Below are 20,400 nucleotides of genomic sequence, written 5' to 3'. Positions count from 1 at the left end.
TCCGCTGACGTCAACAATAAAAAAAGAGAGTAGAATATTAGCATGCTCTGCTAAAACCTAATAATTCCCCCAACTTTAATTGGTTCCCTATTAATGCAGACACCAAAAAGAAGATAATAATTTCTTTCCGCTCTATTTTTTAATTTTTTTGTATAAATAAATAAAATATTTATTTGAGAAATTCTAATTAATAAAATTAACGCCGTCATGAATCCGGTGACGATGATTGGTGGGGACCACACTTTCCATCCCCATCCCGGTCAATTTGGTCATTGCTTATCCGAGCAGGGTCAATTCATTCAAAACTCCAACCCCATTTCCGTCCTTTTCTCCAACACTCGTCCCCTCCTCAGGAATGGCTTGCAGAGTTGGCAATGTCGTCTTCTCATTTCGCACACACACACACACACATCAGTTGCTCTCTGTGACTCTGTATATATATCACACTCTCGGCAGTTCAGCTGCTGCAATCCCTCTACCTAATGATTTTCCTCTCTCACTTGTATTCGTTTTTCTCTTTCTCTCTCTATCTCTCACTCATCATTCCTTCATTTATTTATTCACTATACGCCATTCATTTCGCATTTCCTTCATTTCTCTGCTGCATTCTAGCCCACTGAATTTTGGAGTCTTTTGGAAATTGCTTTTTGTTTCTGCTTTTGTGTGTTACAACGATGCCGTTGGTGAGAGTGGAGGTGAGGAATGAGTACGGGCTAGGAGCACCGGAGATGTACAGGGAGGGGGACAAGCAAGACCCCAAGGAGATTCTTCAAGGAGTAGCCGTGGCTGGCCTCGTCGGAGTCTTACGTCAGCTAGGTGATCTCGCTGAGTAAGTTTTTCTACTATTTTCTTTATACTGTTTATATAATTCAGCTCTTTTGCCATTTTGGTTGATGTTTTCGAGCTTGTTTACTGGTGGTTTGAGTTGCATTTCGTAGTTCAGTCCTTATTCTGGGAAATATATGTAGTTTTGTTCACTATTTCGTTTAGTTTGTTTGCGTATTGGATGCAAGTGAGTTACATTTTTGTAGTGTTGCGAGACTTGTTTGAAATTGGAAATGATTTTTTTATTGTTGGAATTTTGTAGTGTTTCTGCTGTTGAATACTTAAAAGGGAATTTGGTCCATTTACCTTAATGTTGTAGGCCGTGCTGGTAATTTTTGCTAAATCTGGAAATATTAAGCTTAAGATTGTTCACGTATTCGTGTATGAATTTACGCCTGTGTGCATATACATTCCAGTAGAAAGAGGGTAGCAGGGGAAATTGGTACCAGCATAAGCACTGGAAAATGCAAGTGGCCATTTCTGAAAAGAACGAACAGAGGATAAACTCAATCACACTATAAACTGATTTTGGTACCGTAGCATGTCAAATTTTATATTTATGTTACAAAAGACACACACAACATACACACACATCTGGCAGAAAGCTCGTTTTCCCTAAAGAGACAAACATATCTGATGAGGTCTGTCCTTCATCTTCATTCTCAGGAATTTTAAACGTAATTTACACTGAAATATCATCTCTGCTTGTGGTAGTTTTGCAGCAGAAGTTTTTCATGGCTTGCAGGAAGAAGTGGCGATAACATCTTCTAGAAGCCATAAGTTGACGAGTCGTGCGCAACGAATTGAAGCTGCCCTTTCTCCGATTGAGAAGGCTCTACTGGCACAAAGGACCCACTTACACTTTGCTTACACTGCTGGTATAAGCACGGCTTTCACATATTGAAAACTGTTACCCTCCTTACCCCTTCGTAAATTGCAGTTACTTTAGCAACGATACCTCTGCCCCCACTGAATACAAGCTTTGGTGATCGAAATTTCCATGTTAGAGCCGCATGGCTGTATACTGTTTCTGCATCATTTCTGTTCCATTGTTCCAAGTCCTTACAAGAAAAGTTGATGACAGGTTCCTGTTGGCACGCTCGTCTCCAATGTGAAAAAAATCTTTTGGTATGTAGTGATGTGCCTCAATTTGTGTTGGATTCTTATGAAGATTGCTGCGGCCCTCCACGTTTGGACTTGCTTGATAGGTATAAATGTTCTTTAAGACTGATAGCCTAATCCTTGTTCTTTGCTTTGAAAATAAGCCTTCTGCTTTTCTTCAGGTTTGACCCTGGTGGCCCTGGATCTTGCTTGAAGAGGTATTCAGATCCAACTTTCTTTAAGAGAGCATCAGCGGCATCTGGTGAAGCAGGGACACCAAAAGTTTCCAAAGCGAATCAGGGTTACAAGATTAAGGTAATGCACCTGATAACATTACATGAAAGCCATGATTATATGTGATCCTACTAAGCTTGCTGAAAACTTGTGCAGAAAAGAAGGTCGTGGTCCAGGAATATAGATGTGTCACAAAGGGCGTCGTTTTCATATCAAACCTGCAGGTACAGCCATTTATGCTCGTATTTGAAGTGGAAATGGGAACGAGAAGTAACAAAAGGGAAATTGTGGTGAAAACTTGGAATGAACATATAAAACGTGTTGTTCTACATTAACATTTACTGTGATTCTCTGTGATGGGTACTAAATTTGAAATGTTGGACGGTTGCAGCATGAAGTTTGCTCAACTGAATGTTGGTGGGCACGCTTCGCCTTCTCAAACAATGTCCCCATGTGATGCTGCGTTAAGATCAGATTTGAGCGAACATTCATGTTTGGACTTGAGAAATGGGTTTGGCCGCATTGAAGGTGATTTCCATGGCATTCACTCAATGCAACCCAAAGAACAAGAATCTAGAGAATTTATTGCTTCTCCTGTAAAGAGGCATGACAGGGACTACCTTGACTACAATTTCCTCAAGGAAAAAGTTTCAGATGCACGTAATGATATTCAGATAAATCTAACGCAAGAGCAAGGTGTCTGTACTTCATATTCTGCTAATTGGGATGAAAAGCCAGCAACATTGCAGGATGGTGATCACGATAGCGTGGCACAGGAGGATGAACATGATAGAAATCTGGAATCATTTCTCCTGAAATTGGATCTAGAAACTCTGAGTGATGTTGCTGTCAATATTGAAAAACCAGATGGCCAGATTTGCATTGAAGCTTTACCAACATTTGGATTTGGTGATATCCATCTTGATAACTTTGAAAGTGAAACAGATCATTTTACAGATGCACTTAATAGCATTGACCCAGAGTCCCAAACTGATATTGACTGCATCAGAAAGCCAGAAATAGATGAATACTCTAAGTTGGAGGACAAAGCAGCTGAGGATGGACTACCTGAAATGATTAAACATAATTCGGAATGCCAAAACTCAAACCCTGAGTCTAATATATGGGCCAACAGTTCTCTTATAACTGGTGGTTGTGAACATAATCCCATTCCAGTTTCGCCAAATCCCCCTTCTGCAGCTTGCTGTTCTATTAGTAGAGTAGCTACTAGGGATGAAAGTAACTCACTCTCCCCAGTGGACGAGGCTTTACTACAATCTGTTCAAATGACTGGAGAATTGTCGAATCCAGGCAGCCTGCAGAGCATTGATTCTAGTTTGGGTGGCACTAATGATGGCAAGAATGTAGCATCTGTTTCATGCGCAGTATCTTCTAATTTAAGGGAAAGTAGGTCGGCAATGCTCGTTATTGGTGATAAAACGAGCAGTCTGGAGTCCCAGAAACCTGCACCAGAAACTTCTAATGTTGCTTCAGTCACCATCTGGACTAATGGTGGCTTGCTAGGACTCCAGCCATCAAAACCACCAGATTTCAGTGTATTAAATGCTCTTCCCCAAGATCCTCTGTCTACGAAAGATGCGCAAATTAGTTCTTCTACTCAGTATCTTATTAGCAGTGACAAAAATCGAGCGGGCCCAGTTAAAATAGAGAGCTCTCAAAATATTGCAGAATGTCCGGATATGGATAGCTCTATGTGCCAGGAGAAGCAAGACAGTGGCATATCACCAAAGAAGACATCTTGGAAAATTTCTCCAGCTGATTTAGACATCAGAGTTGGGAAAAGAAGTGATTCATTTTCTCCAAATAATTTTAGCTCTAGCAAAGCCAGTGTAACAGCATCTGGAAATGTTCTGCCTGTCAATCCAGAGTCCCTAGCTGCAACAAAGCTCCAGGAAGTTACAAAAAGTTCATCTCGAATGTTTGAACTCAGCAATAAATTGCTCAAACCAGGATCCAGCAAAAAACTATTGCATGGTGGGGATGAGAACTCAGGGCACACTAGCTATCAAAATGCAAATGCTTTGAAGCAGAAAAATCATCAGAACTTTGCACATCAAGCGTTTGCTGGACGAAACAGAGATCTGTTTGGAGGTGAATCCCAAATACCCTCACCTCCTTCATCACCTCCTCTTGCGCACATGAAAATATCTTTCCAACCAATAGATGGCTTTGAGACTTCAAGGCTGAAACTAAAATTTCCCTATGGAAACACTAATGATGAAAGCAGCAGAGATGTGTTTCCTTCATTTCAGTTGGTACCCGAGGTGTCCATTACTCAGCACAACATCGGTTCAGACTCTGAGGATGATACATTCCATGGATCATCGCCTTCTTTATCAGATGATTGTCATAGGCATCAGTCTGAATCAAATTCTGAGCAGCGGGAGTCCAGAAAGTCTCCTAGTACCAAGGACCCTGACTTGTATGGCTCCCTCGGCAGAATCTCTCTGACAGAATCTTCAACAGTTATGGGAAATGGGAAAACTAGCCATGGAGATTTCCATGACAACTTTGGATCTCAATTTCCTTTTGCTGAAAATAGCATGCAAGGTTCTCATTCTTTTCATTCAGTTGATCTTCAAAGTATGGAGACCCTAAATCCCTCATTACAAGAAGAACTCAGAAACGATACCAATTCAAAGGATCTTGTGGAGCCAGAAGCTGCAACCACTCCTGATCCTCCACCTTTACCTCCAGTTGAATGGCGTGGTATGAAGCCCCAGTTGGAAGTTATACAAGACGGGTGCAAGGTGATGCCCAAAGGCACTAATTATGCATGTGATGTTACGCATTCAGCATCCATAATAACTCAGCAACCTAAGCCAGCCCCCTTCAATCAAGATCAAAGTTTTGAGACCACAAATGAGCAACAGAGCAAGAAGGTCTTATATTGCAAACTCCTTTGTTGTTTTTTTTCAGCTGAATAATTATTTAAGCTGACTGAATCTTTGTGTCATGTTACTTACATATATGTATACCACAATTTGACTGGCAGAGATCACATGGACTAAGAGAAGCTAAGCAGGGTAAGAGCATGGATGAAAAGAAGGACTTTCTCCAGCAAATTAGAACAAAAGTGAGCTACTGGTGACTGGAGCTAGTTTTAGCAGCAACATTAAAAAATGTTATTGTTCACAAATTTTAGAATCTCACATACTGATTTACCCTTTAGAGCTAAGCTGGAATGTGATAGCTACATTCCTTCTATTTCTTATTAATCTGGTTTACCTGAAAAAAATGCTGCAGATTTAGTTGAATTATCAAATTCTTTGGTGTCCTGTCTTAATGTCATATACAGGAAGCATGCTATTTGCCGTTTGACATATCTTCTACGGAGTATCTGCGGAATTGCATTTATCATGGTTGACTCTGTTATATCATTATGCATCTGTGAGCTGGTCAATGTTGGTGAATCGGATTTCTGTGTCAAGACTTCTTTAATCTAGTGTTCTATTATCATATTGATTCTATTTTCTCTACCCCAACTAGTACAAGCATAACTTTTACATCACACTCCATGAGGAGGCACAATGGGGCCATAAGAACATGAGAACCAGCTTATGCTTGTTTAGATTATCCCTCTTATCTCTGACCTGTGCTTTCACCTTTTTCTTTGTGGGTTCAGTCATTCAATCTGAGACCAACGGTGGCTGCCAAATCAACTGCGCCATTAGGGGAATCTCCCAATATCCAAGTCACTGCAATTCTGAAGAAGGCAAATGCCATTCGCCAGGTAAATCTCTCCCCCTCACAACATAAAAAGGGAAAATATACAGTCATCACAAGTTACCATGGCCGCCTATCTCTGCTATTTACTAATTTCGGGTTGTTGCCTATTCAGGCTGTTGGAAGTGATGATGGAGAAGATGATGGTAACTGGAGTGACACTTAATGCTGACTGGTCATGAATGTATCAGTACAGGTTAGGGGTATGCTCTGGTAAATATTTGTGTATAGCCCAAAATTTCTTCGTCTAATTAATCTGAGGTATCTTTGGTGTTTTATAAATAGCGTTACTGATCTACTTAAGTATATGTGAGCTGGTATATATATATATATATATGCACGACTTATAAATCCCATTTTTGGAAACGCATAAACAGTTCTGTGAAAGTTGACATGGTTAAAATAGGCGAAATGGAGATTGCAGCATAAGCATAATTATTTCTTATACCATATATAAGATTGCATTTGAATTTCAAATTTCAACTTAAGCTTTGGGAGTTTTTGTAACAAGGGACAGGATGGTTTTGTACTTGTACACATGGACAAAATTCTAAAGTTTCAAAGGATACAGTAAAAGATTACTGTCGCACCCATAGAATAATGGGATCATCTTTTTCACTAAACTTTCTCTTTAAAGAGAGCCCTAAAGTGAAAGTGTGTATCTTTCCACGTAAAGAAGGAAAGCAGTAATATGGTGGTCTGTGTAGACAGTAGTTGAGGGAAAAGGTGGTCACGAAAATATGGCTACTTTTGAGTTAATCAAAGATAAAGAGAGCTTTATTAAAGCAATCCCATAATGAAACTCCAGCTTTTGCAAGATTTTACTAATTTGCAACTGACAGCCACCTGGAACACAAATAAAAGGTGATTAGACAAAGGTAAGATAGGAACAAATTTTAATAAGAGATGCCTGAAAAGAGAAAAGGGTTGCAGCCAAAAGCACTAGCATTACCATAACAAGAATCACGGCCCCTTTTTCCCTTGGAGAAAAACGAGTTTTTTTTTTTCGATTATATCATTGGTTTCAGACCAAGAGCTAAAGTTACATGTGAAATTGGGGAACGCAGCACATCAAAAGTTTGAGTGATCATATATGAAAAAGTTTACCCTGGACTGGGGTTGTGGCCTGTGGGGGGTTGTTAGTATGGTTAATATGAGCTAATAGGAAGCAGAGTAATATACGCGAATTTTCCATGGTTTATGAATCATCCTGAACCGAATGCAATTGATGTGTAATTAAAATGAGCGAATGTCGAGCGTGGTCATCAATAGTATGTTACAGTGCACTGTACCTTGGAGGAGCGCCCCCCGGGAAAAAGGGAAAAGCGACTATGTGGGGGTGGGGACCCAATAAAAAAAAACCAAAGATAGACAAATTAGCTGACTGAATTCAGAAAATAATTATATATCTCCGTTGACTTGGAGTTATGCATTTCAGAGATCATTGCAGAATTATCCCAAAAAAAAAACAAAAACCCTACTTGTTTCTTGATGTATTGCATAAATTGCACAAAACTTTATTTTCTTCAAGATTACTTATGTATTAAAATGGATTATTGATGAGCAATAACAATTGTTTAATTTTATCAAAAAAGAAATGATAATAAACACGAATTTGCTTGCTTGGTATGAATGGGAACGGGCAGTCGGGCACATGAGAATAATCGCACATGTCAACTCTAAATATGCATATATATAATATCTCCATCTTTGATAATCTATTACTACTCAAACAAGCAAAGTGGCTGGATTTCGTGTTATGAATCAAATGGAAAACATTAATATATATTGACCAACAAATTGTGATATAATGACAAAGTCGCTAACTTTTCATTTATGAATTCAAATTTCATTATCTATATCTTCAATCTACAGTTTATTCTTTTTCATAGGTTATCATAGGTTCATAATAATCAAGCCTTAATATGACCGATTTATAATATTTCATTCAATTGAAATTCCTAATGTCTAATATAGACTTACAATAAGATATGCAGATGATGATGCCTCAATAAACTTTGATAAATAAACTGCAATTTATAATAATATCAGATTTGCTTAATTAAAACAAATTTAGTTAATTACAAAAATTAAGAATTTGAAGACATTAGAAACTTGTCAGCTTTAGGCCTTGAATTTTGAGCACTTTGTAGTCAAGAGTACACCTAGCTAACCCGGAACCCGCTTTATATATAGCCTTTCATACTAATTAAAAAGAAGATAATGACGTGGGCAAAAAGTTGAACATCAACTTTTACACCTCTGCTCTCTGCCCTCTGCCCTCGCCTCCTTCTACACATTTGCTGCTGAGTGAGTGCTGACGGTGGCGCCTCTCATTCATCTATCTCACAATTTCTACCTCCTTTTATTCGAAATTTTATTCCAATTTAATTGTTTAATCATTTACATGTTAAGTATTATATATTTATTATATAATTGATGTATAATTTTAAAAGAATAATTAACCGCACAATAAATATTATTAATTAGGTGATCAGTTCAATTTGGCCCACTTGATTTAAAGTAAAAAAAAATTGTTTTCTGCTTCTCATTTTCTTAATTCCTATTCCATTCACCTACCTTTTCAGTTTTCCTTTTTTATTTATTTATAATAGTTATCCCACATTGTGCAAAGACTGCCCTCCGTCAAAATCAATTTGTGCACTTTTTGCTTTTCTAAAGCACATATTCGTGTGTGTATATATATGTCCACCACTATATTAATACTTCATCAGATAGCACAAGAGTTCCTGCATAATCATCAATCCTGCTCTCTCTTCTCTCTCTCTCTCTAGACTATGGCTGAGGTCCAACAAAGTAACAACTCATCATCAGGGATCAAGCTGTTTGGAGCTACCATCTCATTGAAAGAGAGTTCGAAAGCAAACAACGATCGTCAAGAACCTAGGAAATCCGATCAAACGGTGGATAAGAGGCCAGACAAGATCATTCCCTGTCCCAGGTGCAAAAGCATGGAAACCAAGTTCTGTTACTTCAACAATTACAATGTTAATCAGCCTAGACACTTTTGTAAGGGTTGCCAGAGGTACTGGACTGCCGGCGGAGCCCTCCGCAACGTCCCCGTCGGTGCAGGTCGCCGCAAAACTAAGCAGCTATACAGGGGTCTATCCCAGGCGGCGGCCGGTTGCTTGTTTGATGCGTCGGCGGCCGGCGTGAAACAGTTGGATTTCGACGCGGTGGAGGAGTGGCAAGCGGCGGAGCACCTTTTTATGGCCAAGAGGAGGAGATGCGCCTCCAGTGGTTGATCATGATCTTCCAGTTTGTCTCGTAGTTCCAAGGAAAAAAATTAAAAAAGAAATTGCCAGTTGTCTAATTAAGCTACTTGTTGTATATATACCCCCGCCATGTCCTAGCTAGTTGATGATTTTTATATCCTGTTGGTAGTTTTAGAATCAATGGCGTATGCTAATAAAGATACATGATCAACGGTGGTCATATTGTCATTGATGATGAACTGGTCCAATGAATACGGGATCCCCGGTATTTATAAACCAAGAATATTCCGTAATTTAATTATATGATAATCTGAATTATTTAATATATATATATATATATATATATGAATTCCTTGAATGATGAAAAATAACAATTATTATTATATATATTGCATGAGAGTAGTGTACATATATATGTACGTCCTCCCAACACAATCAGAAGGCGCATAGACCCTTCAGAATGAATTAAACTGAGAAAGACCCTACACTAATTATTAGACCCACAACACGTGCATGTGTACCATATAACAAATTAAACTCCATCACATATATGTATATATAATCGCATCAAGGCAAGGGCTCCTCGTCTTCCTTGTCCTCTTCCAGCTCCTTGTAGAGCTCTTCGCACTGAGGCATGGCTTCCTTCTTGGTGAAGAAGAGTGCGTTAGCGTGACGGAACGTATCATGGAAGCCATTGTTGGCTGTGAGTGTGATTTCAGCTGCTGGTATCTCTCCCAACCCGTCAACTGGGATCTCAGCACAATCAGGCTCGCTGCTCTTCACCAATGTCACCTCACAGTATTCCGCTTCATGATCACCTTCCGCCGCTAATCTGTACTCTCCCTTGTCATTGGTGACACCCCCAGTCAAGCTGTATGTCACCATCCCGGATTCCTCATCTCTGCATTCCAACTTCACTTCTGCTCCTACCATTGGCTTGCTGAATTTATTGATGAAATTGGCACGGCAAACTTCGCAGAACACCCTTCCCTTGACGATGAATTGAGGCTCCTGGGCGTTGGCGAGCTGAGCCAGAGAGAGGAGGCAGAGAGCTCCAGCTAAGACGATTGCGAGCCTTGCCATTCTTCTTCCCTCTTTTGTGCTTTTTGCTTTATTCGATTGATGATGTTGGGAATGAGAAAGCGCACAAAAGAGGATCACTTGTGAGTTGTCGGTGATTGATGAGAGATGGAGGGCTCTATTTATATACTTGTCCTGGTGATTGTTTGTTACTTGTCTAAGGTTGAAAACTCACTTCACTCCGACTTTTATGATCATCCTCATATTTACCATCAAAATATTGGTGCTACCTATGAATTCTATTTTAAACTTAAAAGAAATTAACCCTCAATTTTCTAACTAAAAATGTTAATAGAAATGTAATTCTGGTAATAGTTATTAAATAATTTTAAATTAATAATTCATTTCCTAACTATTGTTATAATTATATGTTGGTATGATCGAGATTACTATATAATTAATGTATGTAATAACTTTTTTCTTTAAGAAAAAAAGAAAGCAAAGAGAAAATGTATTTCAAGTGCGTTTAGATGTTGTTTGAATCACTACTGAGTGCATTTGAGCTTGTTTAATTATTAATCAAAATAAGTTGGAACAAATTTTAGTTAAATCTGACGTAAGCTCAATTTGAATAATTTGATATATTTTCAAATATATTATTTTATTTCTTTGGTAAATCGAGCTCAATCGAGCAAAGTTTGAATTTTTTTTTTAAAAAAAAGTTTAAATTTAATTTGCTAAATTAATGAACCAAACTCAAACGGCATTGTCACCCATTAATTCCAAATAAAGTATCTAGTAGCTTGATTATCGTTTCAAACCTATTTATATAGTTACTAGGATAAGACCAAAGGCCTCGGTATACTGTGATCGGGGTGGATTCAGGTCTATCATTGGGCTTTGGTCTGAGGGATATGTTTTAATTTTATAAATCCGAATGCATTGAGGGCAAACCAACAATTTTGTCCAAAACCAACATCTAATAATAGTTATAAATATATTTACTTTATTTAGCTTTTTTTAATGTTTGTTTAGTACATGTAATAGCAGAATAATAAATTATATGTCTTATTTAGATATTTAAAACAATCATATAACTTTTAATAAAATTATATTCATTAATCAAAGAAAAAAAATCTAATAAAATTTTATGGGTTAGGTTTGTTGAGTCTATTGCGCTGGGGAATATTTTGATAGGGAATGAAATGGGTAGTTGGAGCAAGGCGACATGGGATAGGTCTAGAAACGAGGCATGAGTTATCACTGGTCTCAAGTTTGGTCAGGCCAAACCCTATTGTCTAATTCAAGGACCACGTACAGAAGTGGTATCATTACAACAAATGTGATATAATTGTAAAATTTTTTACATATAATTGATTCAGGTTTGACGAAACTCGATTTAGGTAACCATTTCTTTATAATATTGTAAATAAAACATAAAAAATATTAGGTAGTGGTGTGCATGTTTTGTGTGTCTTTGACATGTATTGAAGCAGAGCTGCAAAAGTGTTTGAAAATGGTCATGATGTAATTAAGATGTTTATGTAAATAATAACATTGATCATGTCCCATTTGCTGATTCTAATTATCATATCATGTAGCACTTAATTGACATGAGAAGGGCATGCTGAATGAAACTTGCAAAGTCTACCCTTAGGAAACAAAATCTTTGTTCTATCAAAATCGATAATAAAATACATAGATAGATAGGTGGTCTGGTAATAGGTAGCACATCATCAACTCAGAGCAGACCTATAACACATGATGGACAACTATAAGAAACTAAACTCGGTATCATCATAATCGCATCATTTAGGCAAGGGCTCATCGTCTTCCTTGTCCTCTGCCAGCTCCTTCAAGAGCTTAGCGCACTTGGGCAGGGCTTTCTTCCTGGTGAAGCTGAGTGGGTTGGCTAGGCGAATATTATCATGGAAGCCGTTGTTGACGGTGAGGGTGATTTCCGCTGCTTGCTTCTCTCCCGAATCGTCAGTTGGGATCTCAGCACAGTCATGCTGGCTGCTCTTCACCAATGTCACCTCACAGATTTCCTCACCATGATCACCTTCAGCGTACAATGTGTACTCTCCATTGTCGTTGGTTTGACCACCCGTCAAGCGGTACATCACTTTCCCGGTTCCCTCATCTCTACATTCCAACTTCACTTCTGCTTCTGTATATATAAATGTCATTTATGTCATCAATGCTTGCGTGTGTGTGTATATGTAATGTGTTTGGTGTGTATAACAGCTAGAAGATACTATACATATGTGGTATAAATTAGTTCATGTACTTGGCATAGGATGGCTGAATTTATTGATAAAATTGAGACGGCAGACTTCGCAGAACACCTTTCCCTTAACGATGAATTGAGGCACCTCAGAGTTGGCGACATCTGCAAGAGAGAGGAAGCAGAGGGCTCCGGCTAAGATGATTGCAACTTGTGCGAGTTTTGTTGCCATTTTTCCTCTCCTCTTTCTTGTTTTTATTTTTTTGCGGTACGTATTTGATTCTTATTGGAACGGAAAAAAATGCAGAAAAGATGATTTCTTATTGAAAAGGTGGAGGGATCTATCTATATTTATATACTTGTACCGGTGATGGTTACTTCTGTGAGGTTGAAAACTCATTTCACAACTTCTCACCATTTATCTCTCCCAAAATAACACTCAATTTTAGTCATTCCAAACACACTGATGAGAGCTAATTGCCTATCTTCACTCCTCACCAATGCCTATCGTTCCAAAAATTCTAATTCAAATCCAATTTAAATTAATTATATGACAAATATAATATGCTTATATTGTGATTTGTGTATAAATTTAAACAAGAATTATCAATTACATTACAAATATATCACACTCGCCCAAACTTTATTTTGGTAAGAATTCTTCGTATATTTCAATAATCAAACAACTCATGGTCTCCTGCTGTCGTCAAGTCAGATACAACGAGGGGAATGCGTGCAAGATTTTAAAAAATGCAACAAATTTTTTGTATATATTTTTAACACAGGAGGATTTTGTGCACTTTTTCCTAAAAAACATGGCAAACTTCGGAAATTGCAAATTTTGATATTAAGATTGCGAAAAATGCTTATAACCCCAATGATATTGAAAATATGCAACTATCTTCCATAAGGTTTGACATAATTACGATATCCTCTTGTTATTTAGAAAATTACCAATACCTTCTGGTTTTAACAACCGTCTAACAATTGGTCTAATTCATTAGGTTTTTGTTTATTATGGTGAGTTTATTAAAATGTCCTTCTGAATTAAAAATTATACTTTTATTTAATTTTTAAATTTTATGATTTTTTTTTGTGGGCTAAGTGGAAGTTTTTAAATTTATTTTTCATCCACCCCATCTGAATTTTTTTATAATTTTTTTTAATTTTTATACAAGTAAAAAAAATACAGTAAGGGAAAAATTGACAATTTCATACCTCCATACAAAGTATTACATAATTCATCAAATATTAGTGGGATATTTATAATTTTTCAAACAATGAAGGGGAATTCATAATTATGTCAGACCTTAAAATGAATCAAAAGGTAAATTACAATGACCTCCCTTTAGGTTTGATATAATTATGAATACCTTTTGTTGTTTAAAAAATTATAAATACCTCCTAATTTTAACGGTCGTCTAACAATTAGTCCATTCAGTTAGTTTTGTTTAGACTTTCATCCATTTTTTATGGTGAACTGGCTAAAATGCCCTCGTGCACTAAAACTTATAATTTTATTTAGCTTTTAATTTTTTTTTAATTTTTTTATTGACTAAGTGAATAATTTTTTTTATAATTCTTTTAAATTTTTTCATTCGCCCCCATCCGATTTTTTATAATTTTTTTTAAATACAGTAAGGGCATAGTTTATAATTTCATATCCCATCCAAAAATTATATAATTTCATCAAATATCAAGAATGTATAATTTTTCAAACAATAAAGGACATTTATAATTATCTAAGAACCTTAGAAGAGTTCGTTGTAATTTACTCTAAATCAAATCACCTCGTGATTTGTGAAGTACATACACTCTTTTTTAAAAATTTTAAATTATAAAATTACATTTACAATATCAGATTTTTTACATTTATAATATGAACTTTGGAATTTATCATTCAAATTTAACTAGAGGCGAATAGAAATGCTGACGTAGCCATTTCAACGGTCACATACCATGCCAGCTCTGCTTTGATTTCATCATTGTCACCTAGCTATAAATGCCACACAAATGGAGTCCTACTCCCACCTGCCTTTGTTTCGTTGCCGTATAAGCAATCATATAAAAAGAGAGAAAGAGAGAGAATCACTTTTTTATTTAGATTTTTTTTTACTGATTGGCTACATAAAATCAAATTTTATTAAAATAACATTTAGACTTATATTTTATACTAGATGTCGTGACATGTCACATGATACCCAAATACAAAACCACTAGCTAATTTTATCCACTTAAACAAATTTCGCCCACTTTTAAATATTAGTGGTTGGAGTCCTGCAATTATCAAAAAAATAATTATTTCAATGTTACTATTTATCATTTTTATATTTGGAGTTTTGTTTTGCCATGGAATAAATGCAATTAAACCTTTTTGGAATGTCAACTCCAAAATTTGAAAGTAGCTTCAAGAGTATAGAATTTAAAAATTATGAGATATTATATGCTTAGTTACTCTATATCTATAGAACACTTTAACTCACTCACACCAGGATATAGCTAATATATGCTTAATCCTTCCCTAATATTATCCAAAACACATGCATTATAACATATAAGAAATTAATTAAGCTCCATTATATATATATATATCGCATTAATGACTAGGCAAGGGGATGGGGTCTTCTTCGATCTCCTTTTTGAGTTCAATGCATTCAGATGCCCTTTTCTTGGGGGAGAATGTCAGTGAAATGGCATTACAGAATTCATCATGGTAGTAATCTGTGGTGGTGAGGATAACGTGAGATGCCAGTTTTCTTCCCAAACCGTCTTTTACAATCTCAGCACAGTCATGCTGGTTGCTCTTCACCAATGCCACCTCACAGTATTCACCTATGATCCTCTTCCACGATTATTGTGTACTCTCCCTTGCCGTCGGTTACAATCCCAGTCAAGCGGAGTGTAACTTTCTCTCCTTCATAATTTTCTGCATTCCAACTTCACTTCCGCTCCTGTATATATACATATATTGTCAATGTGTACATGTAAAAAAAGATGCTATATAATTATATGTATTTGTGGTATTGTTCTTGTTCATGTACGTACCTGGCATAAGCTTGCTGAAATAAGTGATGAAAGTGGCACGACAATAATCACAGTACACATCTTCCCTGACGATGAATTTAGTCTTCTTGGAATTGGCGACTTGAGCGAGAGAGCGGAGGCAGAGAGCTCCAGCTACGACGATTGCAAGTCTTGTCATTCTTGCCTCTTTTCTGCTTTTTGTTTACTTGGATTTTTCTTGGCTTTATTTATATATTCGATTGATGGCGGAAATGAGAAAGAGTACAAAAAAGGATTTATTTGAGTTGTTGGTGGTTGTGAAGATATGAGGGTTCTATTTATAAACTTGTCCTGCAGGCTGTAATTTACTTTTTGTTATTTCTGCAAGGTTGAAAACACATTTCGCTTCGAAGGATTCTCATTTCCGCGCGCTTAAATTAGTGATTTGTTGGGGAGAGCTCTTGGAAACTTTCGTAACTCTTCTTCAGGATCTCTGGAGACCCTCCTCACAAAATAAAATAAGGACCAGTACCCCCTCCGGGGACATGTGGCGTCCTATAGAGAATTTTTATAAATCCTAAAAGTTTGGACTCCAGTTGGAAAAAAATCTACTCAACCAACCCCCTAAAAATCCGAGAAGGCATCATTTTCCCCAAAAGAGACACCACAGACTACAATAAACCCCCCGAATCAGAGGAGGATCCTCCAACTATTGGCGACTATCCATCAAATCTGAGGACGACTCAGCATTATTTAACAATTTTGAGCTTCTCCAACTAATTTGTGGTTGTTTATAGATAGAGAGGTACCTCAATGAAAAAAGACATGATTTTTTCACTTTGAACCCTCCTACAAAAACTTTAACCTTTATGCTGCCACTTTAACTTAAAGGAGCATTGTAATATCATATTTAGAGTTTTGATTCAATATCAATCTATCTCTTATATACAAAAATCGAGCAATAACACTGATGTTTTCATACATTCATACGATTTTTTATTTTCTAGCACTTATTTCATTATTTTTCACTCTGAGTGGGCCGAGCACTACTATATTTTGCTCGCATAAAAAATATTTTTATTAATTATAATTATATACTTTAGCGGGGACATTCTCGAGGCTTGTTCCTCCATCTTAAGCCTCTTTCCTTTGTTCTTGCAAGAATCCTCGTCGTGCTGTTCAGTTCTGCAGAAGTTATGATGATAGAAAAGTTCTTCTTTCTGTCCACACTTTTTCTCTTTATCCACATAGCCTTTAAGATAGCCAACTTGGATGAGTCTTTCCATTTCTTATCTTAACTGGCGGCAACGATTGGTGTCATGTCTATATTCTCTATGGTACTTGCAGAAATACTTAGCTTTTGAGAGTTGAGGGCTTTCCTTGGAGCCCTTAGGCCATTGCAGAGCAAGGAGCCAATCAATTGCCATGAGTATCCTCGTTAGGCTAGTTATGAGAGGTGTCTCATGGTCATTGTTTGGGTTCACGGGATTGAAACGTTCTTGTGATTTGGCCTGCGGGTAGATTGTGACTCACCTTTCCTCATGTCACGTCCATTATTCTTTACCAGCCAAGCATCGTCCATATTCATATATTTTTCTACTCGAGCTAGAACATCTAAAACATCTGTAGCCGGCTTCTTAGCCAAAGATTCAAATAAAGGTCCTCCATGGAGTCCCTGGGTAAATGCACTGACAAGCACCTCCTGGTGGGTTGTGGGGACATCTAATATAGTTGTGTTAAAATGTTGCACATAGGCCCTCAAGGTTTCCATGTCCTCCTACTTGATCCCAAAAAGGCTAATAGTTGACTTCCTGTATTTCTTGTTGCTAGCAAACTGGTGTTGAAAGAGGGAACTAAACTCTGGAAAAGATCTAATTGATTCAGCGAGAAGCTGGTTGAACCATTGTTGGATAGAATTTGTTAAAGTAGTAAGGAAAACACAACACGTGATACCATCAGTGTACCTGTGCAATAAAGCTGCATTTACGAATATGTTCAGTTGTACTGGTGGTACCATCATAAATAGGTAAGTGGGGAAGTGAGAAGGAAGTTCTTTAGCTATATTGTGTTCACCGAAAGGAATGCCCCGCTCAGCAGGCATGGTTTCCTTGGTCACCTACTGACGAAGTTCCACCATCTCCTTCCTTAGGGATTGCTAAATGCTAGGGGGCTGGTGTCCAACTACTTCTTTGGACTGCAAAATTAGTAGAGGTGGATCGATCCTGCTAGAGTCCAACAAGAATCTACTTTCCTGGCGTTCCTCCTCTCTCCAACTAGGAAGAAGACACTGCTTTGCTAGCTTGAGAACTAAGAGAGTTGAGTTGGTGGTTTCCTTGATGAATTGTCGAAGCTGTTCATAGAAGAGTGGGTTTAGAACAACAAATCCAGCTGCTTGGTCAGGAGTTGGAGTGTTAGCTCTTGGTGTTGGATCTAGGTCGGGAGCGCTAGCATCTCCTAAAGTCAGGTCTGTAGGAGGAATAGTAGGTCTAGAAACAGTAGGCAGAGAATAGTCTCCCTCATAAGATCCGTGGTCACCTCCATTGTTGGAATTTGCCATTTCTCATGCCAAAGCTCAAGTGATTCCCACAGATGATGCCAAGATGCATACTAGAAATTTGGTCATACCACAAGGGTCGAAGGATCTTCAAGAAAATCCTAAGATTATCAAAGGAATAACTTTGCAAAATATGGGTTAGCACTCCGATGCTTAAGTCGGTAACAGATTAAAGAAGAAATAAAAGGGAAACTTCAATTAAAATGAGAAATGGTGGATATGATTAGGAATGATGATGATTGGAAAAACACGATATCACCTTCTGGTAAGCAAACTAGGTAAAAGTAAGTTTCATTGATTATTTATTTGTGAGACAGTTATGTGGTGTACTACAATTGATTATGTTGGAGTTAAATTGACTGTATTCCATGCATGTTGCTTACTTATCATATCTTGGACTGTGTTTGCTATACATATATAGATAGGGCTGATTATTTACTTACTGAGTGGCAGGCTCATCCCTCTGTTGATATTTTCTTTCAGGAGTAGACTTTGATGTATCTGACTGTTGAATAATAGGTCTACGCACTATACTCAGTCAGGTCGGGCCAGTATGCTGTTTTCTCCTCTCTAGAGTACAAATCTTATTTTATTTGTATAAAGAGAACATAGGCGTAGAGATCAACTGTGGTGGATCACCTGTGGTGTTTGATTTGTATATATGTGATGTTGTGGGTTGACTATGTCGTTATACACACGCGCAACCCAAGATAACACACATATAAATACCACTTCAACCTTTGCTCCATCCCTCCTCATATCATTTCTACTCTCTCTCTCTCTCTCTCTCTTTATATATATATATATATATATATATATCTGATATATATGGATAATATAATATATAAAATAAAAACTGTATTTTTTCGACTTTTTGACCTTATACTTCGACTTTTCCTTTCAATTTTGGACGGAAATAAAACTGGACTCTGGATTGGTTTTATATACATCGAGTTTTACTTCACTTTCATCTCTTCTCCCTAACTAAACACCAAATTATCTCTTATAGGTTCATTTTTACTTCCACTTCTTTTATACTCCATTTTTTCTCCCTAACCAAACACACTTAGCTTTTACAGATATTACTAGGGGTCCTTTTAGCCCCTCACAATAGCACTTTCTCAAACACCTCTACCAGAAAACATCCCCTTGGTTATTAGAGATGATGCAACAAATATTGCACCTGCAATGTGGCCACAAATGACGATGGTACCTTAAGAAGCCCTTACTATAATTTAGGGGCAAGCCCCACCCAAGAAAAAGACCATACCGATCCACAGAGAGGGTCAACATATGGTTGTCTAACTATGTGTTAAGCGAGGCAATATCAACTAGTTGCTAGGCGTTGCCCCATTCAATGGGGAGATATGGGGCATCGGAAGGAATGGATTTTTTTTTGGGGGAAGGAACTAGTCAAATTAAGTCTCACAAGCCCGAAAGAAAGTTTATGAACTTGAAATCTCCCATCCAAGTCTAACATTGCGTCCATGCGAGACCCAGGTGGTATCAACACAGATAGGGTGCAAGATGAGTCGATTCGCTCGATAGCCGGTTCGACAAGAATTTATTCGAGCTCAAAAAGTTTTGAGCTCAAGTCGAGTCAGCTAAAGCTCGAGCTTTTACAAGAGCCAACCTCAAGCCCGATATATCAAATTCAAATTAAAAATTTATCTTATATTAGAATTATATTTCATCAGTATCCCATATTTTATTTTAGATAATAATAATATGTCTTTTTATTTATATCATCAAATATCTACATAAAAGTAAGTTTAATCAATGTTTTAGTTTTTAATAATTTTATTTTATTAATAATTATTTAAGATAATGCATATAAATTTCATTGTTATGTTTTAATATTAATTTTTACCTCTTCTACTCTTTGTAAAATTTACATGTTCAAACAGTTAATTTGTAATGTTTTACATTTATTTATGAGCATATATTTGCACTGGTATACATTATATGTAATATTTCTATTTTACTGTTTGTGACCTTATGTTGAAATTTAGTGATTTTTATGAATTAATCTTAATGATAATAATAACAATTATGGATAAATAATTTATTTATTTTTATTGGTATTGTGTTATATACTTTGGAAGAAATACTTGCGGAACCAATAGATATATTCATCTACTGCGCAAATACTTCTTAATTCGAGGCTGAAAAGAGCTTGTGCATATTCCCTAGCTTTTTCTGCCCTACTTCCTTCGAAATATCCATCTCCGATGAAGTGTATCTTGATAAGCCTTCCTAGCCGGTCAGCTATCGCGCCTTTCGAATCTCCGGCAAGGATGCTTGCTTTGGTATCTTCTGGGGTATTATCCCATCCGATTTTTACAGATCCCTCCAAGCTCAACTCTACAAGCTTTATGAAATTTTCTTTGTCGAGCTCCAGGGTAGTTGCTGCTATCTTGATTGCTGCAACCCATTCGTCTATCAATTTCTCG

At 37.1% G+C, this 20,400-nt stretch overlaps 5 protein-coding genes across 6 annotated transcripts in view; 2 read left to right on the top strand and 3 right to left on the bottom strand.

Moving 5' to 3' along the window:
• The first annotated feature begins 342 nt into the window (after positions 1 to 342).
• Positions 343 to 8,825, top strand: LOC105179459 (protein SCAR1). Of its 2 annotated transcripts, XM_011103080.2 has the most exons (10): positions 343 to 829; positions 1,540 to 1,703; positions 1,910 to 2,033; positions 2,109 to 2,241; positions 2,317 to 2,384; positions 2,552 to 5,063; positions 5,177 to 5,257; positions 5,807 to 5,914; positions 6,023 to 6,103; positions 8,703 to 8,825. In XM_011103080.2, exons 1-9 carry the CDS (start codon positions 675 to 677, stop codon positions 6,071 to 6,073), a joined length of 3,396 nt encoding a protein of 1,131 aa, XP_011101382.1. In that variant the 5' UTR covers positions 343 to 674; the 3' UTR covers positions 6,074 to 6,103; positions 8,703 to 8,825. The 2 variants fall into 2 exon arrangements, with proteins under 2 accessions (XP_011101382.1, XP_011101380.1); XM_011103078.2 differs by lacking the exon at positions 8,703 to 8,825 and having other exon boundaries at positions 6,023 to 6,320.
• Positions 8,617 to 9,423, top strand: LOC105179502 (dof zinc finger protein DOF1.5-like). Its single transcript, XM_011103149.2, has one exon. It carries the CDS (start codon positions 8,706 to 8,708, stop codon positions 9,171 to 9,173), a length of 468 nt encoding a protein of 155 aa, XP_011101451.1. The 5' UTR covers positions 8,617 to 8,705; the 3' UTR covers positions 9,174 to 9,423.
• Positions 9,424 to 9,710: 287 nt separating this feature from the next.
• Positions 9,711 to 10,226, bottom strand: LOC105179501 (olee1-like protein). Its single transcript, XM_011103147.1, has one exon. The coding sequence runs from the start codon at positions 10,224 to 10,226 to the stop codon at positions 9,711 to 9,713; it is 516 nt and encodes a 171-aa protein (XP_011101449.1).
• A 1,585-nt stretch (positions 10,227 to 11,811) lies between these two features.
• Positions 11,812 to 12,772, bottom strand: LOC105179458 (olee1-like protein). Its single transcript, XM_011103077.2, has 2 exons — positions 12,454 to 12,772; positions 11,812 to 12,333 (listed from the first exon to the last, which is right to left on the bottom strand). The coding sequence occupies exons 1-2, from the start codon at positions 12,620 to 12,622 to the stop codon at positions 11,972 to 11,974; spliced, it is 531 nt and encodes a 176-aa protein (XP_011101379.1). The 5' UTR covers positions 12,623 to 12,772; the 3' UTR covers positions 11,812 to 11,971.
• Positions 12,773 to 14,935: 2,163 nt separating this feature from the next.
• The window catches only part of LOC110011275 (olee1-like protein), an 8,569-nt gene continuing 3,104 nt past the window's right edge, over positions 14,936 to 20,400 (bottom strand). Inside the window, exon 3 of the mRNA XM_020691337.1 lies at positions 14,936 to 15,048. Within this exon, the coding sequence (XP_020546996.1) occupies positions 14,987 to 15,048 (62 nt within the window). The 3' untranslated portion in view covers positions 14,936 to 14,986. The remainder of the gene's footprint in view (positions 15,049 to 20,400) is intronic.

Source organism: Sesamum indicum, unplaced genomic scaffold, assembly GCF_000512975.1.
Source record: "Sesamum indicum cultivar Zhongzhi No. 13 unplaced genomic scaffold, S_indicum_v1.0 scaffold00164, whole genome shotgun sequence".
NCBI classification, from domain to species: Eukaryota; Viridiplantae; Streptophyta; class Magnoliopsida; order Lamiales; family Pedaliaceae; genus Sesamum; species Sesamum indicum.
Note: the sequence above shows the minus strand (reverse complement) of the source record. Positions and strands in the feature narration are given on the sequence as shown.

Excerpts from the sequence above, each read along its gene's own strand:
- LOC105179459 (XM_011103080.2), top strand. The coding sequence starts at position 675 with ATGCCGTTGGTGAGAGTGGAGGTGAGGAATGAGTACGGGCTAGGAGCA. Across the intron at positions 2,034-2,108 it reads CGTTTGGACTTGCTTGATAG|GTTTGACCCTGGTGGCCCTG; the intron begins GTATAAATGTTC and ends GCTTTTCTTCAG. Across the intron at positions 5,258-5,806 it reads TCCAGCAAATTAGAACAAAA|TCATTCAATCTGAGACCAAC; the intron begins GTGAGCTACTGG and ends TTGTGGGTTCAG.
- LOC105179502 (XM_011103149.2), top strand. The coding sequence starts at position 8,706 with ATGGCTGAGGTCCAACAAAGTAACAACTCATCATCAGGGATCAAGCTG.
- LOC105179501 (XM_011103147.1), bottom strand. The coding sequence starts at position 10,226 with ATGGCAAGGCTCGCAATCGTCTTAGCTGGAGCTCTCTGCCTCCTCTCT.
- LOC105179458 (XM_011103077.2), bottom strand. The coding sequence starts at position 12,622 with ATGGCAACAAAACTCGCACAAGTTGCAATCATCTTAGCCGGAGCCCTC. Across the intron at positions 12,334-12,453 it reads ATTCAGCCATCCTATGCCAA|AAGCAGAAGTGAAGTTGGAA; the intron begins GTACATGAACTA and ends TTATATATACAG.